This window comes from Bidens hawaiensis, unplaced genomic scaffold (genome assembly GCF_021521415.1).
Source record: "Bidens hawaiensis isolate Kalapana, Puna unplaced genomic scaffold, B.hawaiensis_p1.1 tig00000458_1, whole genome shotgun sequence".
NCBI classification, from domain to species: Eukaryota; Viridiplantae; Streptophyta; class Magnoliopsida; order Asterales; family Asteraceae; genus Bidens; species Bidens hawaiensis.
This window is the reverse complement of record NW_027491030.1, coordinates 3,275,834-3,290,781: the sequence shown is the minus strand read 5'-3', so window position 1 is coordinate 3,290,781 and position 14,948 is coordinate 3,275,834. Positions and strand designations below refer to the sequence as shown.

Genomic DNA, 14,948 nt, shown 5'->3' with positions numbered 1-14,948 from the left:
CTTTTTTATGTTATATGCTTATCATGTATTGGCCGGTTGATTTAAATAATTACTAGATTTATAAGAAAATGATTATACAAAATATTGTTACTGTATTGGAGTTTTTAAAATGGTTCAATGTAAAATATAAAATTAATCTTTTATCAAGCATTTATGTTATTTATTAATAAAAATTTAAATTAATTGCTTTATTAAAGAGTTATAAAGTTAAATATACATCATATTTATAAAAAATTTCAACAGAAAATCATGAAAATGAAGAAGTTGATAATCAAAATTGCTGAACAGTTGAACACTGAACAACACAACTATTATAGCTTGTAATTTATAGGTTATAAGTTACAAAGTGTTTGGAAAAGTTAGATTTAAGTGTATAAGTCATAAGAAGGTAAAATAAGGAATCCCAAACACCCCCATAATATACAAACTATGTTTTTGAGCTGGACGAACAAGATCTCGATACGTGCTTTTATTGGGTTAAGATTACGCCTAATAGCGTCTCAGGGTGTAATTTCCATCTAATGAGTCATCATTAACGTATTTTTCGCACAATTTGAACCAAGGTCGACCCCAAAGAGGGCGAGCCACACCGCCGGCCGATGCCTTGTATCCGAGGGCCTATTATACATGTATATATGAAACCTTATAAAAACAAAATTAAAAAAGGTATATTTTAACACTATTTTTTATTATGTTTATTATTATAACTTTAATCGGAATTAATTTATATAATTTAGTGCCTAAGAACATTTTTTCTTTCGGCTCAATAAAGACTACAAATTCTCAGGATTGGTCTAGTATGAACACATGTTACATTTTCATAGGCTAAAATTTCACATACTTTATACCCAAAAATAATATGTGGAAAAAAGTGAATGTTTATAAGAATATTTTAACTTAATTTAGTCACTATCAACTAATTCATTTTCGTTATCTTTCCAAATTTTAATGTATATTATATATATCTAACTATACTAATAAAAAAATAATGAGGATGATGTGATAATCCCATATTCATTCTAGGTCTAATCTCTCTTCTCATTCATCCTATCTATCCATGGGTTATGAAACAAAACCATATTGACAAATGGGTTATAATTTCCTTTCCAGTTCTCTAATCTATCATCTCATTCATAAAATAATTTTGGCAATTGGGTTATAATTTCATTTTCAATTCTCTAATTTCTCGTCTTATTTATCTGGCATATCCATGGGTCATGTGACAAACCAATTTTAAGAAATGGGTTATAATTTCTCTTTTAATTCTCTAATCTCTCATCTCATTTATTATAGCTATCCATGGGTAATTGGTCAAAACAATTTTTGCAAATGTTGTATATAAAAAAATCAAATTTATAAATTTGAGATTTTAGACTTCTTATTGCTTGTATTATATATATATATTTTTTTTACCTATAATTTTGTTCATTTCTTTCATATAATGAATCTTTTTATTTTTATTATTTAACAAATCTCGTGTAATACACGTATTAAAAAGCTAGTATATAGTATACATAATAACATAAATATAAATGTAAACGGGTTCATGAAACATTGAAACCTCATTCAATCAAAAACGTAAGACAATTGAATTCATATTCGGCGGCGTATGGAGACAAAACAATTTATCGGTTTGTCCTTTTTTGTGTGCCAATATATTATACTGTAATACTTTATATTATAAAACTCTATATATGTGATTACTTTAGTTTAAAATGTACGTGTAAGAACATATTCAACCCGTTATTTATAAGTATTTGAGTGTGTTTTGTAAATTAGATGATACGATTATATATGGTGGTGAATAGATAAAAGAGTAAATATTATGTAAGAATGTCAAATATGGGTTTCTGCCGCTCACACTTGTATAATTTTTTTAGTACTTTCTTAAATTGATTATAAATGGAAGAAAAAGAAAAAATAATGATAAATGTATAAAAAATATTATTTAATTGAAAATAAGAGAAAACATGTAATGATTTTTAGTGTTATTATAAGGTTATGGTAGGGAATGGGGTGGGAACGCTATAGGTTGACTAGGTAACAAACCTTTTATACTGCAGCAGCGCAGCGATGCGAATTAGATTGGTATCGATTAGCTTTGTAACAATCTTCACAATAAACTCAAAAAAATACACACATAAAATAATATTGACACTCGTATAATAATAAAAATATGGTCGGTATTAGGTTACTGCACCAGAATTAAACCAAATATAAATTCGACAAAGCTCAAATACAAAAACTAACACATGTGAAAAGCAAAACAAAAAAACAAAACCTATGGTTAACAAACAAAAAAGAACACAAAACCTGCGAGCTGCAATGATGAATTGATATGAATTCGTTTGCTATAGAATGTATCAAAACACTAGATCTATATCGTAAACATAGATTAGTAAGGGACAAAGGTTTACCAACATTGAGCTTTTAAAAGTTGGTTATTAAAAAGTAAAAACAATTTTAAAAAATTTCAATTTGAATCTTCTCTGCTTTCGCTTTTAAAAAGGCAATAAACAATTTTCATTTTTTTAGAAGCTCAGCCAAACACCCCGTAATATAATAATAATAAATCCCAGCTTTGAGTTAAATTCATTTTATATTTAGCTGCGGGGTTTAGGGTTGTGTGCAGGGGCGGACCCACATAGCACCCATCGGGGTCCCGGGACACCAATGTTTTTTGAAAATTATTTAGAGGCAGTATATTAAATTTTGTTAGGACCCCATAAAAATTAATACTTGGAACCCATATTAATAAAGTTAAACTGGTCTAGTGGAAAGTCCCTTGTTTTTCTTTTGAGAGGTTGCAGGTTCAAGCTTCACCATACAATTTTTTGTTGTTTTTTATTGTTTTTTTATATCCATGTCAATATTAGTTATTTAGTTAGAGTATTTGTGTTTTTCGTTAGTTTCTCCCATATAGCCATGTTTTTTATTGTTTTTTTTATATCCTAGTCAATATTAGTTATTTAGTTAACTATTTGTGTTTTTCGTTAGTTTCTCTCATATAGTCATTGTCACCATGCAACATATATAATAGCAACATAGGTTTTGATATTCTTTTATTATTTATCTTGTGTATGCATATTATAATTAATCATTTATTTGTGTTAGAGTTAGTTTTTCATGTTTGGTCATGTATGTAAGACCATAAATATAGCTTAATTACTTTATGTTTTCGGGTATGAATAAAAATGAATTAAAAGTCTATGTTCTATCTAGTTCATAATCTATATTCTTTCTACTTACTCGTTTCCAATGACACCATATTTCCGTGTTTTATTATTTATATATTTTCGACCCGACCCGAATAACGACCGGCCCGAAAATTATGTAAACTGAAAAAATTGGGACCCCATTGACAAAAAATCCTGGGTCCGCCACTGGTTGTGTGACGTGTTATTACATACATACATACATACACACACATACTGTCTCCGGCGACAAAATGCAGCAGCAACCACCACAACCGCCACCGTCCAACATTCCTCTCAGTGCAATCACCGCCGATCAGATTCAAAAGGTTTAAACAATAATAATAATATTATTATTTTCGCTAACATGCGCCGATCGACGAAATGAATATTATTATTATTATTATTATTATTATTATTATTATTATTATTATTATTATTATATTTGTTAGTCACTGATTCATGTAGTTTTATGTTTACAGAAGTATGAATCCGTACATTTCATTTTATAAATTATTTGAACAAATTCTGTAAAATTAGGGGTATAAACAAATTATTTAGTCTCGAGCTTGGATTGTTTCAATTTAAGAGGGCTTCAGCTCGGCTTGTTTATTATTTATTAATTATTTTATTTATATACTTTTGTGATTATTTACATATATAGGGAACGCTAACGTACAAACTAAACAAACTTGTGAACTGTGCAAATCAAGTAGCATAAACATCGTAGTGTAATTACACTATGTTGTATATATAATTACACTACTTGATATGCACGGTTAGCACGTTAATTTTATTTGGATAGATCCAACCCCTACATATATATTTATAGTTATAGTTTTATATATATAGTATCATTATTTATCATTTATTTATATATAATAGTAGTTATCATATAAGTATATTAAATAAAAGCTCGCTTAGTCTCGAGAGCTAGGTCAAGTTTGATATGTGAAGCTCGGGTTTAAACTCATTTAACGAGCTAATCTCGAGTTACTCACAAGCGGCTCGGCTTCTTTACACCCCTAATTTAGACTCTCTTATACATATGGGTCCAAGAAAGCCCAATATTAAATTATGCACTGTCTATAGTACTATAAAGTATAGTGGAGCCCATCGACATAATAATAATATTGGTTTACTTTTGTTCATGTAATTGTTGCAGCACCTTGAAGACAACAAAAATCTGATTTTGGCTATTTTGGAATGTCAAAACCTTGGGAAGTATCAGGAATGTGCTCAGTAAGTTATCTCATATTTAGTTAGAAATAAAATTGGCAATCGGGTAACGGGTCAAAACAAGTTTAGGATAAAACGGGCCGGGCCTGGTCGGGTTGACCCGACAAAGTTTTAGTCCTCCATTTTTGTAGTTTTTCCTTAAGAATATAAGATGGGCAACTTTCAGCCCGGTAATTGGGTCAGAACAAGTTTAGGCTAAAACGGGCCCAGCCGGGTCGGGTTGACCCAACAGATTTTTAGTCCGTTTTGTTTATTTTTTTCTCTTAAGAATATAAGATGGGCAACTTTCAGCCCGATAATTGGGTCAGAACAAGTTCTGGTTAAAACGGACCAGGTCAGGTTGACCCAACAAAGTTTTAGTCCATTGTTGTAGTTTTTTTTCTTAAGAATATAAGATGGGCAACTTTCAGCCCGATAATTGGGTCAGAACAAGTTCAGGCTAAAACGGGCCGGGTCGGGTTGACGCGAAAAGTTTTTGTCCATTTTATAGTTTTTTTTCTTAAGAATATAAGATGGGCAACTTTCAGCCCGATTATACAGCCCGTTATAGATTCAAACCGACCCTAACGGGCCACTAAATATTGTAACGATTTTAGGTACCAAGCTGTGCTTCAGAAGAACTTAATGTACTTGGCTGCCATTGCTGATGCTCAACCACCAGCATCACAACAACAACCGAATCCATCACTGGCGAGTTCTAGTTATTAAACATATTTTATTCCTTACAAAAAACCACCATTTTATGGATTTTAACAATGTTTATATATATATATATATATGATATATTCTAGGCTATGCAAACGCCGCCGAATTCCATGCCTCAGGCGAGCAGTTTCATGCAGCAACCTGGTGGTGGTAGCAGCAGTGGCAGTGGTCAGAATTCGATGTTTCTAGTAAACTCGAGGCAAGCTCAAGAACAGCAACAGCAGCAGCAGATGTTGCAGTTGCAGTTGCAGCAACAGCAACAGTTTTGGGCACAGATGGGGTTCAGGGGTGGTGGTCAGAGTGGGTTGTTTGGGATGCAGTCTGGCGGTAGGGAAGGCGGGTCTGAGGCGGCTTATGGTGGAGATGGAAGAGGCATGTTCTTTGGCGGTGGCGGTTTTAGGGATTAATGAGGTGTTGGCATATATGTTAATGATATACTTTGCTTTTGGTTTAGTTGATTTTGAGTTAAAAAGGTGGGAATATAGAAGAGAAAAAGTAGATTGAATTTTTAAGATTGGTGAAACCAACTCTTTGTTTTGGAGATGTTTTATTTGTAAGCTATCTAGAAGTTAAGCTTGGCTTGTTTCGAGCTTTATATTATTAGTAACTTGAGTTTGGCACGGTTCGTATGAAAGGTTTGAAACTCAACTCGGGTTCGGGTTCGGGTTCGGGTTCGGGTTATGTTTTGTTTCTCATGGGATGGGACAATAAAACCAAATCATAAAGATAAAAAGAGGGCTAGGGTGAAATCGGTTGTTTTGTTGAAAGTGTATTTTTAATGTATTAAACCTCTTGAATCATTTTACTAAAAAGGAGCATCTAAATATAAAAATAATGTAACTTTTGTAATCACTTTGTATAACAAAAAAGGAGTTTATGATTCCTACAACCAATAAGAAAATTGTCACATATTCATATGATACATTCCACAGCCCACAAAATCATCAACCACTAATTATTGGCAAGGTATACTAGCTTAAGTGAAATTTTACTGGACTAGGTTCATTTGTTTGGTTTATACCGCATCATCATGTGACCTTTTTTTTTATAAAAATACTGTTCATTGGTTTAATGTAAGTATTTGTATTTTTATTTAGGAAAATTCCCAAAATGTTCCGTTTATTAAAAGAGAGATTCTAAATATGTCCCTCCAACATTTAAATTCTCTCTTTGTCCCTTTACTAACTCGTCTTCGGCTCAGCGTTAGAAAATCGAGACTACGTGTTTCTTAACTCGCTGCCTCCCCTCCATATTAGCTCATAACCCGTCGTCTCCCCGTCATGTTAGCTCAAAACTCATCGTCTCCCCTCCATGCTAGCTCAAAACTTAATTGAAAATTATTTGAATATTTTATTTATTTTTTTGGTTTTTAAGTTCTTGTATATTGGATTTTGGATAATAATATGATTTAGAAACTCATGCATATCATCAAATTATTTTTTGTGTACCTTGCTTAGATATAAATTTTTAAATAACAAGATTTATTAGATTTAATTTTTTAACTAACACGGTGAGGATGCGACGAGTTTGAGCTAACATGGACGGGAGATAATGAGTTTTGAGTTAACATTGCGGTGACGCGACGGGTTATGAGCTAATATGGAGGGGAGACAACGAGTTAAGAAACATGTCGTATCGATTTCCTAACGTAGAGCCGAAAACGAGTTAGTAAAGGGACAAAAGGGGGGATTTGAATTTTGGAGGGATATATTTGGAATCTCTCTCTAAACATGGGACATTTTGAGAATTCCCCCTTTTTATTTTATATTTGTTTTATAATTGTAAATTTGTTATTTTAGAGTAATAATATGCGACATGACTTGTTTACAGAAAACCAGTGTCGAATTCTAATTTACAAGGCATAATTTTTTGGTTTGTGTCGTGTTTAACATGTAATCAGTACAAGATGCGTGTAGAGTAATGGGTGGTTAATAACGTTTATTTTCATCTAATTTTTATTCTTCTTTTTGGATTAAAGTATTGATATAATTCTACTAATTTCATTTTTGTTTCTTACCAAATAAAAACTAAGATCTTAAAACTTATGGTAACGATAAGACGCTATAGACCTTATTTGTAGTTGTGTACGATTGTTAAATTTGCATCAAATAGTATTTAAATGGGGCTGCTTCTGAGTTTATGAGATTGCTAAATTGATTTTTATTGTATCGAAAATAATAAACAGTTCACGGATTAAGAAAAAGTTGTTTTATTCTTTTGTGTTCCACTTATGTGGGTCAATTTGGGCTTTAGAATGAAATCAAGTTTGGTGTGACTTGGTTGGCCCATCAGCACTTTTTATATAAAACTCATGCCAATTTTACCCTTCCAACTAAACCACTAGGAAATAGTTTTAAAAATAAATTCAATACCTATTTACTTATACTAACATATGGCAAAACAGGTAAAAGAAAAAAATAACAGAACACCAAAACACACACTAAAGATGGCTTTAAAGTCGCTATAAAATGGCTAGTATCGAAGCTTGACGATCATAATCAGTTCTAGAACCGATTCCAAACCAGTTCATGCTACCAGTTCTAAATCCGTCAGCTAGATTCGAAGCCAAACTGGTTTATATAGTAACCGATTATGCTGTCTGGCTGGGTTTTAAAACCTTTCGAGTTCCAGAACAAGGTTTGGGACTCGTGGCTTCAATCCGTACTCCAGTTGCAACAGGTGAGAAAATAGATTTAATTTAATGAAACTAGAAAAAATAAAAAAAACAATTTCCAGCTGCAAGCACAACTTGAAAGACAGCACACTTTTACAACAGATAAAAAAAGTCATTTTAAGTTATAAACGCAATTCCAGTTTCACTTCCAATTCCAATTCAAGTTTAATTCTCATTTCCAGTTTCAGTTCCAATCGGAATCGTACAAACACCAGAAAACCATCTTCATTAACCACTTCAAACTCGCCTAAACTCCATCCTTCCAGAATCTCCTGTTGTAAGCATGAAAACAAAAATAAGTTATTTGACTGAATAATTTATACAAGTAAACTTTCACTATTTAAAATGTAATGATTATAAAACATCTGATCTTACTATTTTCGGGAACCTGGTAATGATCCGGTAGACCTGTCAATAGAAAACAAAAATAACATAAGATCAAGATAATGTCAATAGAAAACAAAAACATATAATCAAGATAACACCAGTCATGATCATTAGGGATGTGCAAGAAAACAAAAAAAAAAAAAACGATCCAAAACCAGAAAAACTGAACTGAAACAAAAACCGACAGTTTGGTTTTATGTTTTTTGTAAAAACCTAACGGTTCGGTTTTAGTTTTGCATGAAATAAAAACCAAATAAAACAAACAAACTGAACCAAATTTCTAATTTTTATTTTTTATTCTAAGTAATTTATAATAATTTAATAAATATGTAACTCAATATACTTTTGGTCAAATATATAACAGTCAATTAGTTAACAAATAACAAAATTATTTATACCTAGATTCATTATTTTCGGTTAACTTTCTTGTGGGACTAAAATTTTCAAGCTCAAATGGCAAAAACCGAAAAACTAGAACCGAAACTGAAACCCAAACGAAAACCAAAACGAATGGTTTCAAAAATTCAAAAACCAAAGTTTTGGTTTTCGGTTTGGTTTTAGCCCAAAACCGCACCTAAGTGCACCACGCACACCCCTAGTGATAATCCACTTCAAATACACGCTTTCTGTACACTAAATGTTAATATTACCTGCCCTGCTGTTTCCCATGGTAATTTGGACCCGACCTCCCATTGTTAATAACCTTGCTTTGACTCCCCAAATTAGGTCTACTCATATTAGCCCCATTACCATTTGCCAATACATGTTTCATTTGATCATTGTTTTTGCCCAAAACTCTCACGCCTATAGGATTGAGAGCACTATTCGAGTTCTGTGACTCGGTGGATGGGACCCGCTTCAGTCTGGTTTGAGCCATTGGCGTCAGAGCAACAGAAGACAACTTTGATGGGTGAGAAGCCCCTGCAGAGGCGGCAACAGTGGCGGCACGGACCTTTGCACGTGCCACCATGCTAGCTATGATCTCCTGTGCGCCCTCACGCACCTGAATATAATCCCCTTCTATCACAAACAGCTGAAACAAAAAAAGAAAAAAAGAAAATAAGTCAACTTACTCTTGCCTGTATTTATCTCAATGTAAAATGTCAAATAATCAAAGTTATGAAAACTACTGAGCTTACTTCAGGATGACTGCCCAAAAAAGCATCAAGTTTCCCATGTTTATTCTCATAATCAGACCAACGAAGTGGTGATAGCATTTTTGTGAGCCGAGTCAGAAGCTGTCAAAAGGTGTTATACAATAAAACATAACAATTGTTAACATATAATTCTAATCCACTTATTGTATGATAAGATATAATAAGCGCTACTAACCGTTGAACTAATTTGTATCCTTCCACCTGGACCAGGCGGTATTGTGCGGACAACACAAGCCAATAAAGTTTCTTCATCAAATAAAGCCTTCCCTGCAGTCTTTCCTCCTGAAGAATTATTCTGTGTGACGATGTCCACCTTGTTTGGTAGGGCCTCACTAGCCTTTACTGGCTGAATAACTTGAGGTGCAATGACAGCAGAAGTCAGCTGTCCTATACTTGAAATCTGAGCTTCACTTCCATGATTAGACAAAAAGATTGAACTTTTTTCCTGTATTAATTAACACAAAGATCAGCATACCGTTACAAAACCAGTGATTTGACAAAACCGTAATTAACGCAAACCTGAAGAGCAATGTCATTGTCAGATTGGTTCAGCCTTAGAGAAGCATGAAACTGAGAAGAAATTTGTTGCAAACTCTGCTGTGAATAATATATGATTCATGAGCATCAACAGTAATGTGGGATTCATACATAACAGACTGATGAATATTTAAAACGTTAAATGTTATTATCTGTTCCTCATTTTTAGAAGGAACGCCATCCATGAATTCAGATCGAATAGTTTGTCCATTTACAGATGCTTAATAGTCATAATTAATTTCTTGTCTCATTTGATTTTGGTCATTTTGGAGAGAATACTGTTCATGATTTGGAATCTGTAAACCTTCTGTGAAAGCCTACCAACAAGTACAGAAGATCATTTGGCAAATCTGTAGTAAATGTCACAAATATAGTAGTGACAATTTCACACGCATACTTTTGATGCATACCATCTAATAAATTGATGTATTCCAGAGTTATTATTGTACTAATATAGTTTAATAAAGTAGACCCAGTGTTCGCATATCAACCAATTTTATCCACGTGTACACAGATTAGAATAAAAGGCAGAAAAATATATACAAAAAGCCATACCTGTTGACTCTGCCAGTGTTGGACGGATGAACTTGCAGGTAAAGAGTGAAACTGGCCAACATGAGATTGAAGAAGATGTGGATTCACATTTTGAGGGTGGTGCAAAATAAATGGAGGCAAAGCTGCCAGTTGTCCAGGGGGGTAGTAGGATGGCATTCCATGTAATGATTGAGGATTCACTTGAACAGAAGTTATATTTTCGGTCTGAAATAAGTAGAGATATATATTCTTAATGTAAATAAATCAACAAAGAGACTTAAAATAATCTACAGTATAACTTGGAACCAAAGACTACTATACCTGAGAAGAGACAATTTCTGCATCGCCATTTTGGAGACTCCTTGAATCATCACTAGGGTTGTTTCCTATGCTGCTAGCTTCCATCTGGTTTCCACTTCCATCGATAAAATGAGGCGTTTCCTTGACAGTAGTTTTGTTTGCATTTGATGAGTTATTTCCATTCTTTTCTCTTGCCTCAGTTAACTCTTTCTCAAGCTGTTGTAATGTGTGTAGATGAAGCCTCTCCATCTCAGCAAACTGGTACAAATTAATACCATAATAAATGTCATCACCATAGTAACCTAATAATATAAACTATTTAGCAAATGTCAACTACAATAATCCTAGTATAAACTGTAGTTATTGTACAGTCAAATTAAAAAACCTGTCTTTGGCAACCAATCCAAAGCTGGTTATGTTGTTCTGTGCGTTCTCTGAGTTCAGCTTGCAACGAGTGATTTGTAGTTGACTGCAAAGCATCCATCTCCTGAACCCGTGCAATCCAAGCTTGTGCTTCCCTTATCTGCTCATCTTTATATATGATAGTTTCTTGAGCAGCTCTATGCTGAAAAAAAGAACACGAATAACAACACTTGAAGAGATGAAAACCATAAATCAATTAAATAAAAAAGATTTAAAATGATGCTTGTGCTGTTTTATATTACAAAAGCAAATAGCATAAACATTACCTGTTCCTGCAATTCCATGAGCTGTCTTTCCTTTTCTTGAGCATGTTCTTGTAATTCAAGAATTTTTTGAAGGTGTTGGGTCCTTTCAGCTTCAGAATTATCACGTTCTATCCTGAAAATGCATACACCGCAACTTAAATTACAGCATCAAACTTAAAATACATCCCCCAAATGTGGCTGATACAAGTGTATGGATTACAGCTATTAACAAGAACATGAATAGTTGAATACATGATAGGTTTAACTTTAAAAGAAAACGATATACCTAAAAGTTGCCAGTTCTTTGTTTTGTTGCTTCAAAAGATCCTCTTTAGCCCATGCCTGTAACAATTAAAAACAAAAAATATATAAAAAAATGACAGACAAAATATAACTATAAGCTGAATCTTTAGGTGGATACCGCTTCATGGTCCAGTCTAATTGCATGCAGCTCCTTATCCTTATCATCCAAAGTTCTTTGCAAGTCCATTATAGTCTTTTCCCTTTCATGCAATTGTTCCTATATGCACACGAATTCCAGTAAGTCACAATTTCATATACACATAAACCATAAACACAAACTCTTCAATCAAGACATTTTACCACACCTGAAGTTTGAGATTCGAAGTAATGTGCTCTTTGATCTGAGACTCATACCGTTCCTGAATCCCCATCAATTCTGAATTAGCTATCAGTCTAGCTTTCATGTTAACCTCTATTTGCTGCAATTGCTCTCTTTGTTTCACAACCTCCTCAAGATGCAATTCATGCTCATTAACCCCATCAACAGTAACCGAAAAGTAGTCCCCATTCACAGACTCTCTCCCCTGATGCACCTTAACAAATCAACAAATATCACTCATAAATCAATCAAAACACAATCTATGCAGTATCGCAGTTAAAGCGGTCCAAAACCAAACAGCAGACAAGAGCCACTATTTGAAATATAGGTTATCGGAGTGAGATAGCTGTAATTTTATATCAGGGAAAATTTATATAAATTATATAAAAAGGTAAATCATATATAATATTAATAATAATATCAAAAGTCAAAACACATATAAGTCAATATTTGAAACATGAACTAATCTAATAATAAGCAATTAAATCTTCCTCCAAAACATCAGCCAAGGAATTCAAACCTTCATCAAGATAACAGTCAAATAGCGGTCGATGACACCGATAATAGCAATGTGATTCCGCTATTCCGAACCACTATTTGACTGCATAGAACACAATTTAAAAAAAACTATAAACAACACAACATTTTACCTCATATATCAGTCTCTCATCACCTTGCCCTAGCTTCGACCGGTCCAAATCCTAATTAATAACAATAATAATAATTAATAATAATAATAACAATATAATCAAACTCCTAATCCTAATCCAAAACCCTAAAGCATTGTTAACGAAACTTAAGCTACAAAATACAAAAATTCAACCTCGTTGCCGGAGTTTTGCGATAAGTGATCGGAAACAACACGGCGTTCATTCCGTGACGACTGCGATTGAGACAACGGCATCGTTATCGATATACCGCGTCCGGTAACGGCAGCCTCCATCTGTATCCAAACCTACACCGTCACGCCACCGCCGTAAACCCTAGCTGAAACCAGAAACGAAACCCTAGGTTAACGAGAGTATGAATCGAGTGAGACTGATATGGATTACAGACGAGTGATCGATGAATGCAGTTGGAATTGGAGATTGAATTGAATGCTAGGGTTTTAGAATAATAATAATATTATTAATTACTAATATTATTATTGTGTGGTGAAGAGAAGAGATGATTTGGGGGAAGAAGTTTTGACGGAGGATGAGCTCCGCTCCCGCCATTTATATATGTGGTGGATTGGAGTGAGTAGTGTGTGTCACACTTCGGGTAGCCCGTTGTGTACGGTTCGGTTCGGTTCGGTTCGGTTCGGTTTGATTAAGTTAGTTTTTAGTAAAATCGAAACCGAAATTATCGGTTTTTTGAAGCTACAAACTATTCGGTTTTTCGGTTATTTTCGGTTCAATTATAGTCGTTTTTTTTAATTATATGTAGACATTGCAAAAATAATTAAAAAATGAAGATGATAATTTTAATTTGTAAAAGTGTATTAGAGTACTATAAATATGTTGAATACAAAAAACGAAAATAGAAGCATGTTATGTGAAACCATATATATACATAGTTGCTAGAATAATAGAGTTTAAAATTCAACAAAGTTTTTAATAAAAATACACTAAAAAGTTTAGTTATAATCTTCATTCATTATCTTGTTCGTCTTCAAAGATATGTCTCAGTCTTCATAATCTTCATCAGCATTAATCGGTTTGGTTAGTTTTTTTTTTATTTTTTAAAAATGGAAAATAACAATTAAGTTTTTGATTTTTTAAAAATGATATATCCCTCTAGATAGCCTTTGTCCAAATATTACAAAACAACTAACAACTACGGAGAAACAACAATGTTAGTCTTTAGCCATATAGCATTCATTAAACCGGTGCGCGAAGTTTGGTCTGATGCGCCAGGATTGGGGGGGGGGGGAATGTGTACAAAATTGCACAAACGATGAGGGGCCGGCCTCAAATTTTCAGTCGAAAAGGACTAAACTTACATTGCGTATAAAAATTTCCGGCCGAAAAAACGACTAAATTTACACTACTACGCACAAAAACAGGGGGCGGGCGACCCCAAGTCTCAATGAAGCTTCGCCAACGCATTTAACCTCACTATATCTCATTTACACAACCCGTGCTATATAAATTTCCATCACATGAGTCATTTCATTCATACTCGTCCACGCATCCGTCTTAACATAAACATGTTCTAGTTATACATTTATCGTTACCTTATATAACTTTTTTTATTAAACATCGTATATTTACTGTGTGTTTTTAACAAGTGATGACCATATTTGCTTGTTGATCCAACTTTTATTATGAGCCAATTACACCATACATTTCAATCCTTCCAATTAAGTTTTTGTTTTTCTAAGAAAATTTATAATTGTGATGTTATAGCGTGTCAAGTGACCAATATATTTAATGAAAACTGGTATGAGAAGTAACCATGTGTTTATGTAGCTACGCGGTGTGGCATGCGATACATGGCGCGAAAAATGCTTGTGATTTTTCTATGAAATAAAAGCTTATTGTATGAACTTTATGAATAGTTTTTTACAATGAAAATTTTTTGAAAGTGAACGTTAAAGGGTTGAGTAACAGAGCATATTTTGATTTGCTGCACTTTTCTTGCATTTTAACTGTGAATGATTTAAGGTGTTAACGCGCTTTACAAATAGCTATAACAAAGTTTTACAAGATTAAAAATATTGGATTGTTAAAGTGAACATTGAAAGTTTTATGATGGATTAAGCGGCATAAGTTGACCCATTTTAATATGTGTTTCAGGGTAAGCGTATGTGAACGGTGACATTGCGTACAGACGAGACCTTAGGATAACATATAAAGTATGAGTATTAAAGTTCTTTTTTATTTCTTTTTTCTGTTAAGGTTTAAATGTAACCATTCAAGTGAAATATTCTAAAATATCTCGCTTTGT

The 14,948-nt window shown here is 33.3% G+C and overlaps 2 protein-coding genes and 1 long non-coding RNA gene across 3 annotated transcripts; 2 read left to right on the top strand and 1 right to left on the bottom strand.

Annotated features, from left to right (window-relative positions):
• Positions 1 to 3,466: 3,466 nt before the first annotated feature.
• Positions 3,467 to 5,109, top strand: LOC143626833 (uncharacterized). Its single transcript, XR_013152495.1, has 3 exons — positions 3,467 to 3,523; positions 4,360 to 4,436; positions 5,030 to 5,109. It is a non-coding gene; the product is annotated as an uncharacterized LOC143626833 (long non-coding RNA).
• Positions 5,110 to 5,149: 40 nt separating this feature from the next.
• LOC143626822 (uncharacterized) lies at positions 5,150 to 5,720 on the top strand. The gene has a single exon (XM_077096783.1). The coding sequence runs from the start codon at positions 5,228 to 5,230 to the stop codon at positions 5,543 to 5,545; it is 318 nt and encodes a 105-aa protein (XP_076952898.1). The 5' UTR covers positions 5,150 to 5,227; the 3' UTR covers positions 5,546 to 5,720.
• Positions 5,721 to 7,876: 2,156 nt separating this feature from the next.
• LOC143625639 (uncharacterized) lies at positions 7,877 to 13,142 on the bottom strand. The gene is made up of 15 exons (XM_077095925.1): positions 12,841 to 13,142; positions 12,668 to 12,718; positions 12,004 to 12,231; positions 11,817 to 11,915; positions 11,682 to 11,737; positions 11,417 to 11,528; positions 11,113 to 11,292; positions 10,749 to 10,985; positions 10,449 to 10,652; positions 9,876 to 9,968; positions 9,532 to 9,801; positions 9,339 to 9,437; positions 8,850 to 9,232; positions 8,188 to 8,220; positions 7,877 to 8,084 (listed from the first exon to the last, which is right to left on the bottom strand). Coding segments are annotated over exons 1-15 (2,166 nt in total). The 5' UTR covers positions 12,961 to 13,142; the 3' UTR covers positions 7,877 to 8,083.
• Between the last annotated feature and the right edge of the window lie 1,806 nt (positions 13,143 to 14,948).

Coding starts and splice junctions, on each gene's coding strand:
- LOC143626822 (XM_077096783.1), top strand. CDS start 5,228: ATGCAAACGCCGCCGAATTCCATGCCTCAGGCGAGCAGTTTCATGCAG.
- LOC143625639 (XM_077095925.1), bottom strand. CDS start 12,960: ATGGAGGCTGCCGTTACCGGACGCGGTATATCGATAACGATGCCGTTG. Junction 10,986..11,112: donor GGATTGGTTGCCAAAGACAG/GTTTTTTAATTT, acceptor AATTTGTACCAG/TTTGCTGAGATGGAGAGGCT. Junction 9,802..9,875: donor ACAATGACATTGCTCTTCAG/GTTTGCGTTAAT, acceptor TAATTAATACAG/GAAAAAAGTTCAATCTTTTT.